A 22,500-nucleotide genomic window follows, 5' to 3' on the forward strand; every position below is an offset into this window, starting at 1 on the left:
TCTCTGTCTCTCTATCGGTGTGTGTGTGTGTGTGTGTGTGTGTGTGTGTGTGTGTGTGTGTGTGTGTGTGTGTGTGTGTGAGTGTGTGTGTGTGTGTGTTTTGTGTGTGTGTATGTGTGTGTGTATGTGTGTGTGCGTGTATGCGTGCGTGTGTGCGTGCGTGTGTACGTGCGTGCGTGTGCGTTGGTGAGTGTGTGTGTGTGTGTGTGTGTGTGTATGTGTGTGTGTGTGTGAGCGCACACCCATAATTATGTGCGTCAATGTCATCGTTTTTCCATGCAAGCCTTGGTTGCTTTCTCGTGTTTAACTATTTCTTTTACCTGTATCCTTTCAAAAGAGAACTACAGGCCATCATTCAAAAATACATATTAATACATATCAAAAATCCTGAGGAAACTGAAAACCCATCATTTAGTCCAAAACAATTGGAACGATCATTACAGTGGAATGCAATCCACCGTATCCCCACTTCAAACGCAATACCCCAATGTAAACTAAGGCGTTTTCAAACAAGCGTCAAGTAGGCTGAAATAAGAACGTGTTTTAAGTCTTTCCTTGCAGAAGCTACTTCATCCGTAAGAATGTTTGCCAACATTCGTTTTTGGACTACAAAATATTCAGAAGCAAATATCGCAGCTTGTAGCAAGTGAAATAAAATACGCAAACAACAACACAGACAAAAATCTAAATAAATTAAAACAAAACGAAGTCGGTAAATACACAGACAAGAGAACAATACAAGTAAGAACACAAACGAACCCAAAGTTCCATAGAAGGAAAATAAGAACACAAAAACAATCCAAACTGAAACTGAAGTCTGAAGGCTGAACTTTATTACAAAAGGATAGAGGTTTCAGGCAAAACCTAATCTTACAACCTGTCCCTTAATACACACTTAGTACGGACGCACATAATAGTAATAATGAGAAGAGAATACAAATCATAAACAAAGAAGAAGAAGAACAATCGTCATCTTATTGAAAAAGACAAAATGTTAAAATCACAACAACAACAACAACAACAAAAATATCAACGAAAGAACCGAATAAAGAATAACACAAAAAAAGGAAAGAAAGAACATAACACCAAGAGGATCGTATTAGGTTGGATTGCACACGGTAGCTGACACTTACCTCGATAAGTAAAAGGTGAAGCTCGGGAACGGAAGATACAATCCATGCTGCTGATTATTCACAACCAAATGCTCAGGAGCAGGAACTTGCAACGCCAAAAGAAAATCCCTGACTCCTCAAATTGTCTATCAAAAATCCTCTGTCAGAAAAATCCTCTGACGGTCAGAAAAAAACGGCTCGTCATAAACAGTAGTTCCTGTGCACAGCACAACTAAAACCCCAAAACGGTTTATCACTTCTTTCGCACCATGTTGTTAATCACTGATCACTTTTCGAATCCGCGGAAGAAAAAAGTAGTCCAAGTAAATTGAAGCATCTTTGACGAAATGTAAATCTCTGAAATCCAGTAGATAGGCACACACCCTCGAAGAAAAGAAGTATAAACTAAAAACCTCAGAGAAAAATTTCTCTTCACAACAGGAAAGACCTCGTGCTTATGAAAAATACAAAAAGCCACGAATACAAAATCACTCAAAAAGCACACAGTTTTATGGAAGTAGTAGATTTTAAACTACTCACTTCAAAAGAGCTAACAGTAGAATTAGCCCACTCACTTCAACTCCAAAAATGAAGAAATAGGATATCAACTCTCAAAAAAAATCACCAAGAAGAAAAAAAAGCGATGTAGATAATTCTCAGTATCTGTCACTCGATCATAATAAGCGCGTGTGACGCTTGTGCCACCAGCAGTGTTCATCGAAAGAGTGAGAGAGAAAGAGAGAGAGAGAGATAAAGGTCTACACACAGAAACGCTGCTCGTAGGCACACAGCGATAGTAGCGACGGAGAGGGGAACATCGGAGGGAGCTTCCAGCAGAGACGGGGGAAACTTTCGCTGGACCAGTGGAATCGCTCATAAGACGTCAAGCACTGGGGGAGCGGGCGCCTGACAGAACAGAAGGAACTGATTTTTGTGCTGTGGTGATACCACTTGCTGGATTTTCGGGGGTTGCTAGGCTGTGTGAGAGAGTGAGTTAGACTGAGGATGGCGGAGAGGAGAATTGAGAAGGGGAGAGGGAAAGAGATGAGACTGGATAAGTAGATAGATATATAGATAGATAGATGGATGGATATCCATGGATGAATGGATAGATAGATAGATAGATAGATAGATATATAGATAGATAGATAGATAGATAGATGGTGTGTGTTTGTGTGTGTGTGTGTATGTGTGTGTGTGTGTGTGTGTGTATGTCTGTGTGTGTCTGCGTCAGTGTCTGCCAGTGCGTGTGTGTGTGTATGTATGTGTGTCACAGTCTGTGTGTCTTTGTCTGTATGTGTCTGTGTCGACGTGTCAGTGCTTTTGTGTGTACACGAGTCTGCGATTGACTGTGTTAGAGCCATATTCGTCGCAAAGATAAATCCCCCGAAGACCGGTGATGCCGACGGCGAAGAAAATGAAATGGCTTGTGTATCGAATAAAACATGTACACCACCACATGCTTTTAACACGTCACATCTAGAACCTCTGGAATATGTCAAAAGGGTATACCGAAGGAACCAAGGAATGTGCACGATGAAGCTTTTTTCCTGTTTTCTTGGGCATTTTTCTCTCCCCTTTTTCACTGAAATGGCCCGCTTCTTTCAGTTCCATTTTTTTTTCTGACTGCGACAGGTTCCCAAGAGAAACGAAGCTGAAGAGTTGTATATCGCCTTTTTCCTTGTTTTGTCGCTGATGCTGGTGTCCTTGCTTCCGGAATTAGCCAATACCCTTTTTGTAATGTTTGCTTCTGATCACAGTGTATAGTTTCTAGTATGTTCATACCTGCCACCGCACCGTACGGCTGAATGTTTTGTTTTAGCGGGGTGTCAGTTTATTCTGCATTATGTGCGGCGCATCCTGATGCTGCCATTGTTACAAGCCTCTGTCTATTATACATACACAGCAAAATAAATGTATGTGAGATGCCTTTTTACCAAATAAGGATTCCCGCGAGAAAGGTGAGTGTAATCTGGTATACCATGGCCTGGCCACCTGTTTTATCTCTATATCTGGCATTGGTGTTGCCATAACAGGCATACTTACATTCGTAACTTGACATAACAAACTGACATAAAAAAAAACTGATATACACTGATATACACTTCGTGATCAGTCAGTTTTGTCCCACCAAAGAATTAGAAAGCACAACACTTTATCACGTGGAAACTCACTTGATTACATTCAGACTTTTTCTTTAGTATTGTGGTGCAGTACGGTGGTGCTTGTAATACCGTAAGAAACTGAGTTTAAAGGCACACCCCTTCTCGGTTGACCGGCAATCTCAGATGTGGCCAGGCCATCCCTCCACTGACCAAAACAAGGCCAGGCCATCCCTCCACTGACCAAAACAAGGCCAGGTCATCCCTCCACTGACCAAAACAAGCAGCCTAGGTGCTCTCTGGGCACAGTGGACATTTCTTGACGAAAGGATTTCTTAACAAGAAGCCATGGGTTGATTTACACCGTTAATTCATTACGAATTGCCTACTTTGCATTGCGCAGAGAGCACACAGCCTGTTCATGTTTGGTATGGGGTCAAGTTTGTTTGTTTGTTTGCTTAACGCCCAACCGACCACGAAGGGACCACAGCATATCAGGGCGGTGCTGTTTTGACATATAACGTGCGCCACATACAAGACAGAAGTCGCAGCACAGGCTTCATGTCTCACCCAGTCACATTATTCTGACACCGGACCAACCAGTCCTAGCACTAACCCCATAATGCCAGACGCCAGGCGGAGCAGCCACTAGATTGCCAATTTTAAAGTCTTAGGTATGACCCGGCCGGGGTTCGAACCCACGACCTCCTGATCACGGGGCGGACGCCTTACCACCAGGCCAACCGTGCCGGTATGGGGCCAAGTCTTATTCTATGTAACGGCCAGGCCAGATCTGACACGGTGAGCCGAACAGCTTTCACGAGAAGGATAGTGCCTTTAAACAGCAGGGAATGTCAGTGAACCCAACACAACAATGGCTCACCTGCAACAGTAACAACCGCGCAATCGCTTGTCAGCCCTTCCGTCCTTGCACTTTATTTCATTATTTCATCATCATCATTACCCCTCCGTCTCACCAACAAATGCAAAGTCCAGTCTGCCATCCCGTTCCCGTAACTCCCTGCCTCCGTTGTTTCTTCCAAAACAATCATAGTCTGCCACAAAGCAAAACGTACCCCGCAATGTCTTTCTGGACGTGGCTAACCAAGCGAGACAACTCACGGCGCCAGCCCTTGGCAATAGAGTTGCGTCCCATGCAGACCTTCAGCCCGAAGGAATTAGCGTAACACACCGGGAGCTCTAGTACTTCAGACAGGCGACCGCTCATTCGTAAAGACCGTCCGGCGAAAGAGTTACCCCTCCTGCTGAGACTCGCAGACTTGAAGAAAAGGGTTTACCGTCGAAACGTCAGGAATCTTTCCGAGGGTATAGTGGAGGTGAGGTGGGTACTTGGAGTGATGGATAAAAGTGAGGGAAAGGCTGAGAAAATGACCTCGAACGACACAGGGAACAAACAGGTTGGCAGAGAGAGAGAGAGAGAGAGAGAGAGAGAGAGAGAGAGAGAGAGAGAGAGAGAGAGAGAGAGAGAGAGAGAGAGAGAGAGAGAGAGAGAGAGACTCAGACTCAGACTCAGAACTTTATTACAAAAGGATAAAGGTTTTAGGCAAAGCCTATTCTTCCAACCTGTCCTTTATACAACACATAAAGACAGACGCACATTACAAATATAAATTCAATCATATAGAATGCAGAAATACATTGTACAGAATGCAACACAATGTGCATTTAAGGAATTACATAAGGAGAACTCAAAAATTACAAAATTACATTGACATAGTTATTCCTTTCATTTGGGAATAAGTTGCTCCGATCAGCTACACATCCGTTAACACTAGTACAAAATGTTTAACAACATAACAATCGAACAAGACATTTCATTCACGAATGATGTGTGAACGTGACTGTCTCTTAAACATTTTCACTGAAGTTGCATTTCTTATCTGTTGGGGGAAGGAGTTCCAGAGAAACGCTCCCGAGAAGGCTAAGCTCGATTTGTAGAGGTCTATGCGAGGTATAGGAGGGATGATTTTTTGGGACCCATATCTTTTTGTGGCATGTTTGAAATGTGATTGCAAATATTTAGGACAGTCGTCATTTAGAATTTTATACATGAACACAGCCTTGTTTAACGTCAACTGATCTTTCAAGGGGAGGAAATTCAAGAGCTTTAGTTTATCATCCGTGGACCTATTCAAATCATGCAGAATAAGTTTTGCAGCTCGGCGATGCAGGGAAATGAGTCTTTTTAAATGAACATCATTGCAGTTATCCCAAAGTGTCGATGTGAAGTTTATATGAGGCATTATGTGGGCGTAATTGAGAGAGAGAGAGAGAGAGAGAGAGAGAGAGAGAGAGAGAGAGAGAGAGAGAGAGAGAGAGAGCGAGAGAGAGCGAAAGAGAGAGAGTTAAGAGAGAAAGAGAGAGAGAGAGAGAGAGAGAGAGAGAGAGAGAGAGAGAGAGAGAGAGAGAGAGAGAGAGAGAGAGAGAGAGAGAGAGAGAGAGAGAGAGAGAGATTTATCTTTGCAATCGAGGGGATTTCATTATGTGTTGCAACAAAGACGAACTAATAACGTCAATACTTTGCTGTTTTACATTACATCAAAGATCGATTTCCAAATGCTTATGACAGAATATTCACTTGATTTTGTTCCACGCGACTTAACGTCCGGTATGGGTGACGGGTCTTCTGCCACTGAGCAGTGTGGGCCTTTTAGGGAGGGATTTTCGAGCTATGATATATTTATGGCTATTGCCAGGGAAAACCGTTGCAAAAGTACTTTCAAAGTTTAAAACACTGTTTTCTGGGGGTTCAGACAGTTCATTACTGGTGCGAGGACGTTGGAAGACAATGACCGTTTCTTATCGAATTGCAGCAATCGTTACCCCAGAAAACGTCCCTGGGGCTTACTTAGTCCCTGTTTAAAAAGGACCTGAAATGAAAGTTTTGAAATGTAGCTTTTGAAAGTTATTTTTTGTTTGTTTGTTGGGTTTCTCCATGAGAAAAAAGGTACGTTTACCGAGGAAGGGGGAAAGACGTGTCCGGAACACAGGAACCCCCCCCCCCCCCCTAAATTCAGCCCTGCATACAGACTATAAGTCAGACACTGACACATAAAATAGACAGACAGACAGACACACACACACACACACACACACACACACACACACACACACACACACACACACACACACACACACACACACACACACACACACACACACAAGCGCGCGTGCGCACTTGAAGTGCCGCAAGTCATCTGGATTTGATTACCCATTTTTATTGTTTGGCCCTTTGGAGAAAAAAAACATCAACTGAAACTTCAAGCACGGACGAATTGAAAACTTTATCCGCAAAAATAAAACACCTAGATAAGCGACTCTACATTCTACAGCGATTCTTCAGTTCGACTCAGCAATCAGCCAACTAGACCAAATGTTCCAGCCAGAGCCTGCACCTTCTGAAAGAGAGGGCCCAGCTGCTGCTGAAAGGGAGCCAGGAGCGTCATTGCCTTGGACATCAGGCCTGACGTCAGGTTGCTGGCGTTGTCTAGAAGCTGAAACAACATATTTGCATGACGTCATTACGAGGTGGAAAGAAAAGTAAATTATATGGATTTTCCTTCTTTGAACCTTGTGACGTCAGAGTTCGACAAAAACTCATATGAAGGCTGATAGTCGAGACTGCAAAGAGTACATGTTTGTGTGGGTTCAATCTTAACAAAAAATAAATTCTATCTAAAATCGATGGATACATAAATGTCATTTGTGTTTTTGACCAAAATATGACATAAATATGTTACACAGATCTCAAAAGTCCTTGTTCGATCTGTGTAAAATGTCATTCTTTGGTCAAAAATGCAAATACTATCTCTGCTGCCGAAACGGGACAATGAACGTCATTACCTTAAACATGTGACGTCACATTGTTGGTGTTGTGTATGAGCTGTCGGAAAGAGCAGTTGCTTGACGTACGTCACAAGATTAAGTGCAAGACCAATGGTTCTGGTAGTGTTTGTTTGTTTGCTTAACGCCCAGTCCACCACGAAGGGTGATATCAGGGCGGTGCTGCTTTGACATTTTAATTAACGTGCGCCACACACAAGACAGAAGTCGCAGCACAGGCTTCATGTCTCACCCAGTCACATTATTCTGACACCGGACCAACCCCATAATGCCAGACGCCAGGCGGAGCAGCCACAAGATTGCACATTTTAAAGTCTTAGGTATGACCCGGCCGGGGTTCGAGCCCACGACCTCCCGCTCACTGGGCGGACGCCTTACCACTAGGCCACCGTGTTGCGGTGTTTATCTATATACCTTATATGACTTTTATTGTGTGTTCGACACAAGGCACATTGTTATGACGATCGCCCGTTAAGAAGGGAAGAACCATTACATCATTATGTATCTCAGCACCATAACAAACATCACACGTCACTCAGCATGCTCAATCCACTCCACTCACCATCTGGGCGATGCTCTTGACGCTGTTGACGGTGGGCGCGAGCAGACTGGAGGCGAGGTTCTGCACGTGGCCCACGAGATGTCCGATCTGATCCTCTCCCGCCTGCACCAGCCCCAGCACGTTCTGAGCAAGGTCCAGCAAGGCTCCGCGCTTTGCCACGCTGTGTGCGAGGGCCTGCTTCAGGAGCTGTGGAATAACAGGAAGGTACATTAGTGAAAGAGTGTGGGTGGTGGAGGGGTTGTGGTTTGGGTGGTGGTGGTGGTGGTAATTTGGGTGGTCGTGTATTGATGGGGGAGGGGGGAAGGCGGTGTTGTTTAAGAAATGAAAGCAAAATTTAAAAAAATATGAATACACGCAGCCAGGAAAGAGAAACACACACTGGGTAGCTTCATCATGTCGCTGCACGCTATCCAGATAGTCACCTGGCTGGCTATAGTGGGAGGGTTACTTTTGGTGGTCACATTAGATATTATGTTTTTTGGAAAGTTCGTTTTATTTGTAGCCACAGTTCGGTAAACGACAAATGGCTAAACCCAACCACCTAAGAATGAGAAGCGTTTTTGTAACATGACCCATATTCTGCAAAAATGCAGCCATGACGCAGGGGGTAGGTTACAAAAAAACGTCATGTACCGCTTGACTGCATACGGATATAAGCAAATTATACCTTAAACGAAAGCTAAAGATTGTTGCCATCAGACAGCAAGTAAAATGCCTAATTCGTATACACAGTTTTATTTTTAACAACATCTGTATAACATGCGGACGACAAAACAGGAAATGCCATTTTCTCAATCGATATGTATAGCTAACTGAACGCCTGGTTGAAACCGCAATCAAAAACATCTTGAAAATTGTTTATTCTCACAGCTAGAATTATTTTACATCAACAATTGTTAATTTACCGAGGAAAACAACAGTCATATAAGATAAATAATGGATGATTCTGAATCAACTCCGAAAACCGAACCGGGTCGAAGCAAAAAAGAGTTTACACATACACAGGCTTGAAAAAGGATAATTTGGTTCAATATGTTAGATTTTTACCCATAACGTTAAAGATCAGCTCAATATAAAAGGAAAGTGATCATTGTAAAAGGATTTTGCTATCGCAAAATAATTCAACTTCCGGTTTTACCACATGGCGTCCATAATATTATCAATTTATTACATAGCGTGCATTTGTCAGAAATTATACTAAATGTTAGAAGCGATCTTAAAGTGAAAGTAACGTTTAATAAAAGTATGCGCATTTACTTATTGATTGATATATGACTAAAATAATGGACATGTAATTTAAACGTACAAAACGACATTTTGTACACTACCTCTCTAATAAAAACGCGACTATGACCGACCGATATGTATGTGTAAATTAGGTCATTGTTAGTGATGAAAACGGGTTTTCTTTAAAAGATAACACGCAAGCTGTGAAGTTCAAGGCCATAAATGATTTTAGTACGACTTCTTCAAAACAGGTCTGTTTTTCACTCCACCAGTTTCAGTTTTAATAAAATATATGTATAGCTGTCATTTTCAAAAAACCTTATCTGCAATTCACTTAACCAAATACACCATGAACCCAGAAGATATTAGAGTGAGACACTTCACAGTGAAGTATGTTATGATTCCCCTTATTTCAAAATATATGCATTTTAATTGGCAGACACGATTCACGTCGTAGGTACGTGTCGTCTGGTGAGGCAACTGTTAGCATTTTTTGTCGTAAGAATTGACATTTTTAAACATAAATCATAGAAAAAAAACTAATTCTACAAAAAGTGCAGGTTTTCTTGGTATAGTCAGTTAAAGCATCTTAAAATTCAAGAAATTGTGCAATTACGTGTATGTATTTGAAATGGCAGACAATATTGAATGAAAGTGATTTTTGACTGATTGAAACCCTACCCCCACTAACAAAATGGGCCCTGAGATTAGGGGTGTTAGTTAAAGATGACTGAATAATGGCTATGCTTTTCCCCTAAAGTATTCAAAACCTAAACATATACATAGGCAAGATGTTCTACATTAACACAATTAACTTTTTAAACATATACATATGCTTAGTACACGATACTTCCGGTTTTTCTACCGGATGACTTATACATTTAGGAGGTAAACACCTTATCGTAGAAAAAGCTTTATTTTCAAAAAGTGCAAGTAATTATTAAAAATCATACATAATATTTATATATAGGAGTTAATTTTCCTTCGAAAGTCATTTGTTTCAAGTGGCAGACAATGTCAGTTGGAGAGTTACATGTACGTAAAGCGTATAACTGTTGTCTGTGATTAGTGCATTGTGGACACATTGGCACCATTTGATCCTAAATGCTAAACGATGTCGTGATCATACCACAGTTTTAGGATAATTTTACATCGCATCGATTACTAAATTGATGGTAGAATTTCACTGATAAATTCTATTTCCGGTAGCGTCAGTGCCGTTATCTTTTTCTTTTTGTAATAAGGTAATAACGAATGAACCACGTGTCACACTCTTATGCTAGTCTTTAAATGACAATTCCAATTCTAGTAAGTTAAAAGGCATGTATTGCGCGTTACATACATTTATACCCCCCCCCCCCCCCCCCCAGGATTACAATGCAAGTAAACACATATAAAGAGATAGTAACGTTTTACATGGTTACACGTTCAGTAGTGAACGTAACGTGTGGTTTAACAAAATTACTTGCACATACAATAGTGAAGTCTGTCTGTGTGTCTTTGTTTGTGTGTTTGTCTATGTCTGTCTGTGTGTTCGTATGTTTGTCTCTCCCTCTGTCTGTCTATCAGTCTGTCTATCTCTCTCTTTCTCTCTGTGTCTCTGTCTGTCTGTCTGTGTGTGTGTCTCTCTCTCTCTCTCTCTCTCTCTCTCTCTCTCTCTCTCTCTCTCTCTCTCTCTCTCTCTCTCTCTCTCTGCGAGGTAGGTGCACTTAAAGAGAAAGCAACACAGTAAGAAATGCATTTCTCTACCAAGAATGAAGTTTGTCTGTCTGTGTGTTTGTGTGCGTGTTTTTTTGGTTGCGTAAGTGTTTCTCTATAAGCATCTCTACGTCTTTGTTCGCGTACATAAGTGCGTGCGTGCATGTGTGGGTGTTTCTGTGTCGGTTTGTCTCACTGTGTGTATGTCTGTCATTTTGTCGGTATGTTTGTGTATGTGTCTTTGTGTGTGTGTGTGTGTGTGTGTGTGTGTGTGTGTGTGTGTGTGTGTGTGTGTGTGTGCGCGTGCGTGCGTGCGTGCGTGCGCGCGCGTGTGTGTGTGTGTATGCGTGCGTGCGTGTGTGTGTGCATGTGTGTGTGTGCATGTGTGTGTGTGTAAGTGTGTGTGTGTGTGTGTGTGTGTGTGTGTGAGATTGCAATTATTCCTCCTTTTTACATTTAGTCAAGTTTTGACTAAATGTTTTAACGTAGAGGAGGGAATCGAGACGAGGGTCGTGGTGTATGTGCGTGTGTGTCTGTGTGTCTGTGTGTGTGTGTGTAGAGCGATTCAGACTAAACTACTGGACCGATCTTTATGAAATTTGACATGAGAGTTCCTGGAAATGATATCCCCAGACGTTTTTTTCTTTTTTTTGATAAATGTATTTGATGACGTCATATCCGGCTTTTCGTGAAAGTTGAGGCGGCACTGTTACACTCTCATTTTTCAATTAAATTGGTTAAAATTTTGGTCAAGTAATCTTCAACAAAGCCCAGACTTCGGTATTGCATTTCAGCTTGGTGGCTTAAAAATTAATCAATGACTTTGGTCATTAAAAATCTGAAAATTGTAAAAATATATATTTTTTATAAAACGATCCAAATTTACGTTCATCGTATTCTCCATCATTTGCTGATTCCAAAAACATATAAATATGTTATATTTGGATTAAGAACAAGCTCTCAAAATTAAAAATATAAAAATTATTATCAAAATTAAATTTTCGTAATCAATTTAAAAACACATTCATCTTATTCCTTGTTGGTTCCTGATTCCAAAAACATATAGATATGATATGTTTGGATTAAAAACACGCTCAGAAAGTTAAAACGAAGAGAGGGACAGAAAAGCGTGCTATCCTTCTCAGCGCAACTACTACCCCGCTCTTCTTGTCAAGTTCACAAAAATAAACAGATTATGACGTCATTTTAAGTGGCACAAACGTGTACATGAATGCCTTCCCTTTCGAATGATTTACAGTTATAGAATTTCTGTCAAGCGGTTTAAGTTTTATGTCCGTTTTATGAACCCAACCCTCAAAACAAGAATAGTAACGCCAAAGAAGGAAAGCATACACACAAACCAACGTTTTTCTCACCGTTGGTTTGGAATATTGCCCCAAAACTTTAGATTTAGTGTTGTGGTGTTAAAATCTATCAGAAAAATGTGTTTGCTAACGTGACGCCAAAAAGTAACCAAAACGGTCCTTAGCCGACTGACTAAGAGTGATGCCAGCCATACTGATTTCCTTGAGGGGATTCCCCAAGGACAATGAAATTTACTAAATGGAGGCCCGGTAGCTCAGTTGGTAGAGCACTGGACTTGTGATCGGAAAGTCGCAGGTTCGAATTCGGGACGGACAAGGGTCAACTTTATGTGCAGACCCAGAGACGGAAGCCATGTCCCACCCCCGTGTCACCACAATGGCACGTAAAAGACCTTGGTCATTCTGCCATAAGTGCAGGTGGCTGAATACACCTAAACACGCAGACATCAGGGTAGCGCGACTCCGTTGCTGCTAGCTTTTCGCTGGGAGGAAGCGGAGACCCGAATTTCCCAGCGATGGGACAATAAAGTAATGAAAATGGAGAAAAAAATGAATACAGGGGCCAATTATCTTTTCCCTTGTCTATGCCGAAAGCCAAAGCATGAAGCAGCATGTTGTCGCTATGTTCGATATGGAAACAGGAAGGTAATACTGTGTTTTCAGGCCAAGCCAACTATGAAGTTAGGCCCTGGCCAAGGTCCTTCGTTCATTGTATCCTCCCCACCCCATAGAAATTTCCAAACTGAAGCAAAGCAATCGTGTGCAAGCATACTTTCATACAAGCATTTTTATACAGATCGACATACAGACAGGCCGATCGACAGACCGACCGACAGACAGACAGAAACAGACACAGACACTACATCACTTCCATACACATCAGCAACAGAGTCATGCAACCGTTCAGTGAGACTCACTCACACACACACACACACACACACCCACACACACACACATACACACACACACACACACACACACGTGCGCGCACACGCACACGCACTCACGCACGCACGCACACACGCACGCACGCACGCACGCACACACACGCACGCGCGCGCGCACACACACACATACACACGCACGCACGCACGTACGCACTCACACACACACACACACACACACACACACACACACGCACGCACGCACGGACGCTCACACACGCACGCACGCACGCACGCATACACACACACACACACACACACGCACACACACAAATACATTACATTCTTATGATCATCATACCTGGTCAAAGTGGTTGACAGCATCAGGCACGATTTTGTCGAAGCGGTTCACATCCATTTCAAACGCTTTGGCGTCTGAAAGCAGAAACGTTACTTCCCAAATTTCGTATGATTGATCGAGAATAGCCGAGGAAGAGCTTACACAGTGTCATAAGTTTCATAATAATTCAATTCCAATAACAATTCCAACGCAGACATAAGAATTACATAGGCAAGCTTTTTTTATGTCGATCTCTGTCTGTCTGTCTGTCTGTCTGTCTGTCTGTCTGTCTGTCTCTCTGTCTATGTCTGTGTCTATGTCTGTCTGTCTGTCTTTCTAGATCTGTCGTTTTCCGTCTTTCTCTGTCTCTGTCTGTCTCTGTGTCTATGTCTACGACTCTGTCTCTATTTCTTCTCTGTCCCGTTGTCTGTCTGTCTGTGTCTGTCTGTCTGTCTGTCTGTCTGTCTGTTTGTCTGTCTGCCTGTTTGTCTGTCTGTTTGTCTGAATGTCTGTCTGTTTGTCTGTCTCTCAGTCTCTGTCTGTCTGTGTCTGTCTGTCTGTCTGTCTGTCTGTCTGTCTGTCTCTCTCTCTCTCTCTCTCTCTCTCTCTCTCCCTCTCTCTCTCTCAGCAAATACTCCAAACGATACTAACCAATAAGTGGCTGGATCTTAGCCACAACATTGAGGTAGAAGTTCTTGGCAGCTTCCTCCGTGTTATGTCCAGACTGCAGGATGTGCTCGAAATTCTCAATCTCCTGCTTTAGGCCGGCGTTAAACTGAAACACGCAAAATAAAAAAAAATAAAAAATGTAGGTTATTGGAACGTTTAATTATTGACATAACAAAACGTACATTGATCATTGAGTTTGTGATTGGTCAAATAATGATTGATCATTATCTAGTCGGCATCTTGCATGCGAGATTCATCGACGATTTTGAGATAAGTTCATTGTTTTGTATCATAAGTGTTTGTCTACTTAAAAGACCAATGGGTCGACGTTCTGTGAATGTAACGTTTTGTTTTGTCAATAAATGAACATTCCAATAACTAACATTTCTTGGTGTTTAACAAACACATTTTTTTGGAACGTTAGCCGTCTGTTTTTGAACTACACACAATCAAAATGGCACCATGCCCTTGGTTTTCGTTCGATAAGAGAGATAATTTCACGTTGATTCTTTCACCGGCTACTACTGACATTGATACTGATAATTAGTACAAGTAATGTGTAAGGCGGATGAACACTACGCTTGTACGAGATTGATGAACTGCTACGTTTGTGTGAGATATTTCCCTGGAAACGACACTGGCCGCGTTAACCTTGCCTTTTCCTGTGATCGTGTGTTTCCATTTTACTTCTTCAGCGTTTCTATTGTACGTATTTTTTTCTTAATCAACACAGAATTCGTTATCTGTCCAGTTTCTTTGCAAACAGTGCAAAGGGTTACTGATCGCATTGGGCCTGCAACTTCATGCTGATCGTTATCTTTGCTGGAGAAAAAAATATAAACAGGCAAAGAAGAATCATCACAGCAGAGAATAAACGGGAAACAACTCTGCCCTTGTACCAGACTGTTGGACCTTTGCGGTAGTGCAAGTTACTTCCCTTGAAACAATACCAGCTTTACCCTACATTTTGTGAGTCAGCGTATTTGGTTGCTTGATGTCTTGGCTTGCTTGCTTGATTGCTTGCTTGCTTGATTGATTGATCAATTAATTTATTCATTTATGGATTGATTTTGTTTATGTTGTAGACACATGTTCACTAAGAACCGTGAAAGTGATGTCATGAACTAAATGAGCACTACCAATTTACAGCTCGGTCACGATGCTATGTCTATGTTTGTTAATCGAACTAGTTTTATGTATTTCTTCATTTAATTAGTTATTTACTTGTTATTTATGTATTTAGTTACGAATTTATCGTATTAGTCAAAGTCTATCTGTTTTTCTATCTGTTTAAATTCATGTATTCAATTATTTATCAACATGTATTGATTGATTGATTGATTGATTGATTTATTCAATCTATTATTTGTTTATGTATGTATTTATTTAATTTAATTAATGAATAACTTTATTTATTTATTTCTTTATTCAATATTTCTTGATATTTTATTTGTCTGTGTATATATTGACCTATTGGTATTATTTATTCATCTGCCTATTCATTTAAGTATCTACACATGTCTTAATTCATGTATAAAATCAAGAAGTATCTTCTAGTCTATTTATCTAAAACACATATATTTTCACAACTATACCTTGTCGACGGCTTTGACGACCTTGTGCACATCTTCTACTGTCTCGTTGACCTTGGTCTGGACGACGTGCGCGAACAGCTCCTTCAGGGCGTCTCTGAATCGTAATATGCAGACACACATGCACATAATTATGATGATTGTAACGTGTTGTTTGTAGGCGATGTCCCACTCTCTCTATATATCTCATTTACTGCCTCTGTTTATCTCTGTGTCTCTCTCTGTCCTGTGTGTGTGTGTGTGTGTGTGTGTGTGTGTGTGTGTGTGTGTGTGTGTGTGTGTGTGTGCCGTGTGTGTGTGTGTGTGTGTGTGTGTGTGTGTTTGTGTGTGTGTGTGTGTGTGTGTGTGTGTGTTTGTGTGTGTGTGTGTGTGTGTTTGTGTGTGTGTGTGTGTGTATGTGTGTGTGTGTATGTGTGTGTGTGTGTATGTATATATGTGTGTGTGTGTGTGTGTGTGTGTGTTTGTGTGTGTGTGTGTGTGTTTATGTGTGTGTGTATGTGTGTGTGTGTGTGTGTGTGTGTTTGTGTGTGTGTGTGTGTGTGTGTGTGTGTGTGTGTGTGTGTGTGTGTGTGTGTGTGTGTGTGTGAGTGTGTGTGTGTGTGTGTGTGTGTGTGTGTGTGTGTGTGTTTGCTTGCTTAATCAAGTTGTTTGTTCGTGAGATCAGCCTTGTGCAGACAAGCAACCAAACCAACAACAAACGATGGCAACAGCGATAACAACAATACATACATGAATAAGCAAAGTAAAATAAATAAATACACGAATTGAATAAGTAAATCAATCATTCAACTATCCAAATGTCAACCAACCAACCTATCGACAATTGAGTCAACAAATAACGGTACAAATCGAACACAGTAACAAACTAAACAGCCACTCATGTAGGCTCCTACCCAAGCAACCAACCAAGCAAACCAGTCAGACCAACCAGTCATTGAACCAGATAACCAGCAACCCGTCCACCCAACTCACATGTCATTGTGAATCTCCCTCTTGCCGACGGCAGCGGTGAGGACCGTGGTGGCCAACTCGTGTAATCCCATCTCGCCCAGTGCTTGCAAAATGTGTGGGGCTTGCTCCTTCAGCTCTGAAAAACGACATAATTATACATGATCGGTTTAATCAATCAATCAATCGATCAATATGAAGCTTATATAGCGCGTATTCCGTGGGTACAGTTCTAAGCGCGTGTCGAAGAGTTGTTAACACAGAAACTAACATCTGCAGACGGACACGTACCCTATCACACACTAGCAAACCCTGAAAAACATACAACAAACAACTGTTCAACAACAATGTACACATCAATAGCTAGGTCCAAACAAAATAATATTAAGCACAAAGAAAACACCTCTCACAGAGCACAGCACAAGAATGTCTTTTGGGGCACAACACATCACGTCGAACATGAAAGTCGCAGCCAGCTACGGGAAGAACTGAGTCTTCAACCTACTCTTGAACGCGTCAAGAGAGGGGCTCTGGCGAAGCTCAAGCGGCAGGGAGTTCCAGACGGAGGGGCCCGCGGAGGGAAATGCACGCTGACCAGCAGATGCGAGTTTAGAGCGAGGGATGTGAAGGCGGAGTGGGTCAGCAACAGAACGAAGGGGACGGTCGGAGGGCTGGGTGTACAGGTCCAGGGAGGATTGAAGGTACTCGGGAGCAGAGTCGTTGAGACACTTGTAGACCAGAGTGAACAGTTTGTAGGAGATTCGGGTGTTGACAGGGAGCCAGTGCAAAGAGGGAAGTAGGGGGGTGATGTGGTCTCGCTTCGTCTTCCTCAACGTCAGCCTCGCAGCAGCGTTCTGGACTCGTTGTAGGCCATGAATGGATGAGGCGGGGAGGCCAGCCAGAAGGGAGTTGCAGTAGTCAGTGTTTTATATTCTTCTTATCGGCATATTCATGACATTTAAATTCATAGGAATAAAGACAACGGGTTTTATTCGTGTCTTGGAAGCAACATTACATAAAAGATAAATATGCAAATGATGAACACAATATCTTATCGGTTAGAAGCATTGAGGTTCGAATCCTGGCTGCACTTGGTGCAGATTTTCCCGATCACACGTGAGCGCAAGACAAAGTACACACAGAACATATTCTGTGGTACATGTGAGAATACGGTGGGTTATAGAATCCGTAAATACTACGCATGCATTTCCCGAAAACGGATTATGGCTGCCTAAAGGCGTGGAGGGGGAGGGGTGGGGGTGGGGGTTATACACGTTAAACCACGATCGAGTCTCGTGGGAGTCGCATCCCTGAACGCAGAAGAAGGAGAACCAGAGGAAGAAGAAGAAGAAATGTACACATGACGATGTATGCAGGATTAGGTTGTGTCGCGCAAGAGTGGGCTTACATGGGAAGATACTGTTGATTTTCTTGATTATGTGAAAGTCTTTTAATTCGCATTCAGGTTGAGCGAGCGTGTAACTGAGTTAAAGGATGAACGCGAGAATTGAACGAGTTGGTTGGTTAATAAGGTGTTTGCTCGGGTATTGAGTATTGGTAGACGGGCGCTGTGGCGTGGTGGTAAGACGTCGGCCTCCTAATCGGAAGGTCGTGAGTTTGAATCCCGGTCGCTGCCGCCTGGCGGGTTAAGAGTGGAGATTTTTCCGATCTCCCCGGTCAACTTATGTGCAGACCTGCTAGGGACTTAACCCCCTTCGTGTGTACACGCAAGCACAAGACCAAGTGCGCACGTAAAAGATCCTGTAATCCATGTCAGAGTTCGGTGGGTTATGGAAACACGAAAATACCCAGCATGCCTACCCAACGACAGCGGAGTGAAGCTGACTATGCTCTCAGAGTACAGTGTGGAGAACCCAAATGGGCAAACGAGCTCACACGTAACCAGAGAGAACAACAAGTCGCGTAAGGCGAAAATACAATATTTAGTCAAGTAGCTGCCATTTTTCAGCAAGACCGTATGCTCTAGCATCGTCAGTCCACCGCTCATGGCAAAGGCAGTGAAATTGACAAGAAGAGCGGGGTAGTAGTTGCGCTAAGAAGGATAGCACGCTTTTCTGTACCTCTCTTTGTTTTAACTTTCTGAGCGTGTTTTTAATCCAAACATATCATATCTATATGTTTTTGGAATCAGGAACCGACAAGGAATAAGATGAAAGTGTTTTTAAATTGATTTGGACAATTTAATTTTGATAATAATTTTTATATATTTAATTTTCAGAGCTTGTTTTTAATCCGAATATAACATATTTATATGTTTTTGGAATCAGCAAATGATGGAGAATAAGATAAACGTAAATTTGGATCGTTTTATAAATTTTTATTTTTTTTTACAATTTTCCGATTTTTAATGACCAAAGTCATTAATTAATTTTTAAGCCACCAAGCTGAAATGCAATACCGAACCCCGGGCTTCGTCGAAGATTACTTGACCAAAATTTCAACCAATTTGGTTGAAAAATGAGGGCGTGACAGTGCCGCCTCAACTTTCACGAAAAGCCGGATATGACGTCATCAAAGACATTTATCAAAAAAATGAAAAAAACGTATGGGGATTTCATACCCAGGAACTCTCATGTCAAATTTCATAAAGATCGGTCCAGTAGTTTAGTCTGAATCGCTCTACACACACACACACACGCACACACGCACACACGCACACACACACACACGCACATACACCACGACCCTCGTTTCGATTCCCCCTCGATGTTAAAATATTTAGTCAAAACTTGACTAAATATAAAAAAGATTTTTTTTCTGGAACGCTGAAGAAGAAGAAGGTAGGTGGACATGTTTCTTTGTATGTTTTGTTGTAATGTTTACATTTGTTTGATTGTCTACTTCTTTGTTCATTTGTTGCTGTTGTTTGTTTGAGAACTGACGTTATGAAAAGCAACTATACTCTGTTTTCTGACGTAAATGCGCATGGGCAAAAGAGCGCTCTTTCTCCTGATTCGTCCACAAACATGCAGACGTACAGACACAGAGACAGACAGGCGGACAGATGAACCAACCTTGCAAATCATGTACTTACGTTGGACAGCTGCGTCAAGGATTTCTTTTGCAATGGGCCCGGCAGCTGAAAAGAAAGAAACAGTTAACAGGTTGTTTGTTGTTGTTGTGTTTTGGGAAAACAAGTGTGGGCATCTTAAACAGACGAGAGAAAATAAAAGGGATAAAGAGAGAGAGAGAGAGAGAGAGAGAGAGAGAGAGAGAGAGAGAGAGAGAGAGAGAGAGAGAGAGAGAGAGAGAGAGAGAGAGAGAGAGAGAAAGAGAGAGAGAGAGAGAGAAAAAGAGAGAGAGAGAGAAAGAGAGAGAGAGAAAGTGAGAGAGAGAGAGAGGGGGTTGGGAGAGAGAGAGAGTGAGAGAGAGAGAGAGAGAGAGACAGACAGACAGACAGACAGACAGAAAGACAGAAAGACAGACAGACAGAGACAGAGACAGTAAGACAGACAGACAGACTGAGAGGAGGATTGTTATGGGAATGTGGAAGTAGAACAGAGAGAGAGAGAAAGAAATGAGCATAGACCGGAACCGGAACCAATCGAATAGTCGTGATTTAAATTCAATTTTTTGTTGTCTCCAAGAAAACTTTTTAGAAGTTTCAATCAGTGAGATGTTTGGTTGAATACACGATTTCACGGCGCTCTTGAACAATGTCCGAGCGAGAAGTAAACCACAGTTTAAACCAAATCAATCTTTATATTAATATATATCCACAAGCAAGAAGTATAATAGGCTTACTAGAAGCAATTTTGTCCAGAACGGGGGACAGGAGATGCTTAGCCTCAGAAGCAAACTGACCCACATCGTGAACTGCATGTACAACCTTCAACATACAAATAATACGAAATCTTGTTTAAACATTATGGGCGACAAAATAAACCATGTTGTTCTGATGGCATATACTGATAAAGAAAACAGAATGCACAGAATTCAGAACATGTTATTGCCCAAGGTTAGTTATTTGCCTTGACATTGTGCTTAAAAAACATTCACTCTGTCCAAGCACACGCAACTATCTATATAACGTATACACGACATCAGATAATGTTGAACTTTAGCGTGTTATATTCATAGCTCAGAATCCACTTCCATTTTTTACTTTTTACATTTAGTCAAGTTTTGACTAAATGTTTTAACATAGAGGGGGAATCGAGATGAGGGTCGTGGTGTGTGTATGTATGTGTGTGTGTGTGTGTGTGTGTGTGTGTGTGTGTGTGTGTGTGTGTGTACAGCGATTCAGAGAAAACTACCAGACCGATATTCATGAAACTTTACATGAGAGTTCCTGAGTATAATATCCCCACTCCCCCGAAATCGGCGTATGGCTGCCTAAATGGCGGGGAAAAAACGGTCATACACGTAAAATTCCACTCGTGCAAAAAAACATGAGTGAACGTGGGAGTCTAAGCCCATGAACAAAGAAGAAGAAGAAGAAGAATATCCCCACTACTGTCATTTTTGTGATAAATGTCTTTAATGACGTCATATTCGGCTTTTTGTGAAAGTTGAGGCAGCACTGTCACGCTCTCATTTTTCAACGAAATTGGTTGAAATTTTGGTCAAGTAATCTTTGACGAAACCCGGACTTTGGTACATGTATTGCATTTCTGCTTGGAGGCTTACAAATTATGTTTGCTCATTAAAGTTGTCATTAACATCGATTTGTTTTAAACAGATTTAAAATTGATTGTATTGTATTCTTCATCTTTTCCTGAATTCAAAAGTATATAGATATGTCATGTGTACTCCAAAACTATGCTCAGAATGAAAGCAAATAGGTTTTGTTTGTTTGCTTAACGCCCAGCCGACCACGAAGAGCCATATCAGGCATATAATGTGCGCCACACACAAGACAGAAGTCGCAGCACAGGCTGCATATCTCACCCAGTCACATTATTCTGACACCGGACCAACCAGTCCTAGCACTAACCCCATAATGCCAAACGCCAGGCGAGCAGCCACTAGATTGCCAATTTTAAAGTCTTAGGTATGACCCGGCCGGGGTTCGAACCCACGACCTCCCGATCACGGGGCGGACGCCTTACCACTAGGCCAACCGTGCCGGTTAAATACATGGGTAGCGCCGTCTACAAGTGAATACACACATAGACATATGAATCGTTCTTCGATTTCACCCCGCATGTCGTTTTTTGTGTCAATCATTTTTTTTAATCGGATTAGTGGGGGAGAGCTAAACATCATGCATTCATTAGCAATCACAAAACTAAGACATCGTAAATATAACTCGATTCGCACCCAATCATGAATGCAAAAATGATCACATATGGTATTCTATGCACACATACATAACTTCTCAAGATACGCGGGCTAACCTACACAGGCATACATACGGAGGCACGCGCAAAAAGCATAGAAACCGATACAAGAGCTTACCCCGCCTTCAACTTTGAGAGCAACGTCTTTGATGTCCCCAATTGCCGTTTGGGCAGCGCCTTTTATACTGAAATAAAGGTACATTTGTTGTATTATGTGTTGACAGTACCTACGTGTCAGATAGTATCACACACAATCATTACCACATATCTACGTGTCAGATAGTATTACACACAATCATTACCACATACCTACGTGTCAGATAGTATCACACACAATCATTACCACATATCGACACAACTGTCTTGTAAGTGTAGTTTTTGGTCATATTTGTCCCATTCCGCATTTTTACAGGAATAATTTTGAAAAGGGGGTAACATGGTTCTTGGTTAGACGGGCGCAGTGGCGTGGTGGTAAGACGTCGGCCTCCTTATCGGGAGGTCGTGAGTTCGAATCCCGGTCGCTGCGGCCTTGTGGGTTAAGAGTGGAGATTTTTCCGATCTCCCTGGTCAACTTACGTGCAGACCTACTAGTGACTTAACCCCCATCGTGTATACACGCAAGCACAAGACCAAGTGCGCACGGAAAAGATCCTGTAATCCATGTCAGAGTTCGATGGGTTATAGAAACACGAAAATACCCAGCATGCCTCCCCCGAAATCGGCGTATGCTGCCTGAATGGCGGGGTAAAAATCGTCATACACGTAAAAATCCACTGGTGCTAAAAACATGTGTGTGAACGTGGGAGTCTAAGTCCGTGAACGAAGAAGAAGAAGGTTATTGGTTACTGGTCCACTGGTACACCGGGCCACGGTG

General features: G+C 42.0%; 2 protein-coding genes across 2 annotated transcripts in view; both read right to left on the minus strand.

The window, feature by feature from the left end:
* The window catches only part of LOC138964160 (uncharacterized), a 126,707-nt gene extending 124,941 nt beyond the window's left edge, over positions 1-1,766 (minus strand). The window contains exon 1 of the mRNA XM_070336053.1: positions 1,134-1,766. Coding sequence (XP_070192154.1) covers positions 1,134-1,179 — 46 coding nt within the window. The 5' untranslated portion in view covers positions 1,180-1,766. The remainder of the gene's footprint in view (positions 1-1,133) is intronic.
* A 4,671-nt stretch (positions 1,767-6,437) lies between these two features.
* The window catches only part of LOC138964171 (uncharacterized), an 18,261-nt gene continuing 2,198 nt past the window's right edge, over positions 6,438-22,500 (minus strand). The window contains exons 3-11 of the mRNA XM_070336062.1: positions 21,745-21,811; positions 20,089-20,173; positions 19,379-19,423; positions 16,348-16,462; positions 15,379-15,472; positions 13,766-13,889; positions 13,136-13,209; positions 7,641-7,826; positions 6,438-6,729 (exon numbers count right to left, since the gene is read on the minus strand). Coding sequence (XP_070192163.1) covers positions 6,592-6,729; positions 7,641-7,826; positions 13,136-13,209; positions 13,766-13,889; positions 15,379-15,472; positions 16,348-16,462; positions 19,379-19,423; positions 20,089-20,173; positions 21,745-21,811 — 928 coding nt within the window. The 3' untranslated portion in view covers positions 6,438-6,591. The remainder of the gene's footprint in view (positions 6,730-7,640; positions 7,827-13,135; positions 13,210-13,765; positions 13,890-15,378; positions 15,473-16,347; positions 16,463-19,378; positions 19,424-20,088; positions 20,174-21,744; positions 21,812-22,500) is intronic.

Source organism: Littorina saxatilis, linkage group LG1, assembly GCF_037325665.1.
Source record: "Littorina saxatilis isolate snail1 linkage group LG1, US_GU_Lsax_2.0, whole genome shotgun sequence".
In the NCBI taxonomy this organism is placed as follows: domain Eukaryota; kingdom Metazoa; phylum Mollusca; class Gastropoda; order Littorinimorpha; family Littorinidae; genus Littorina; species Littorina saxatilis.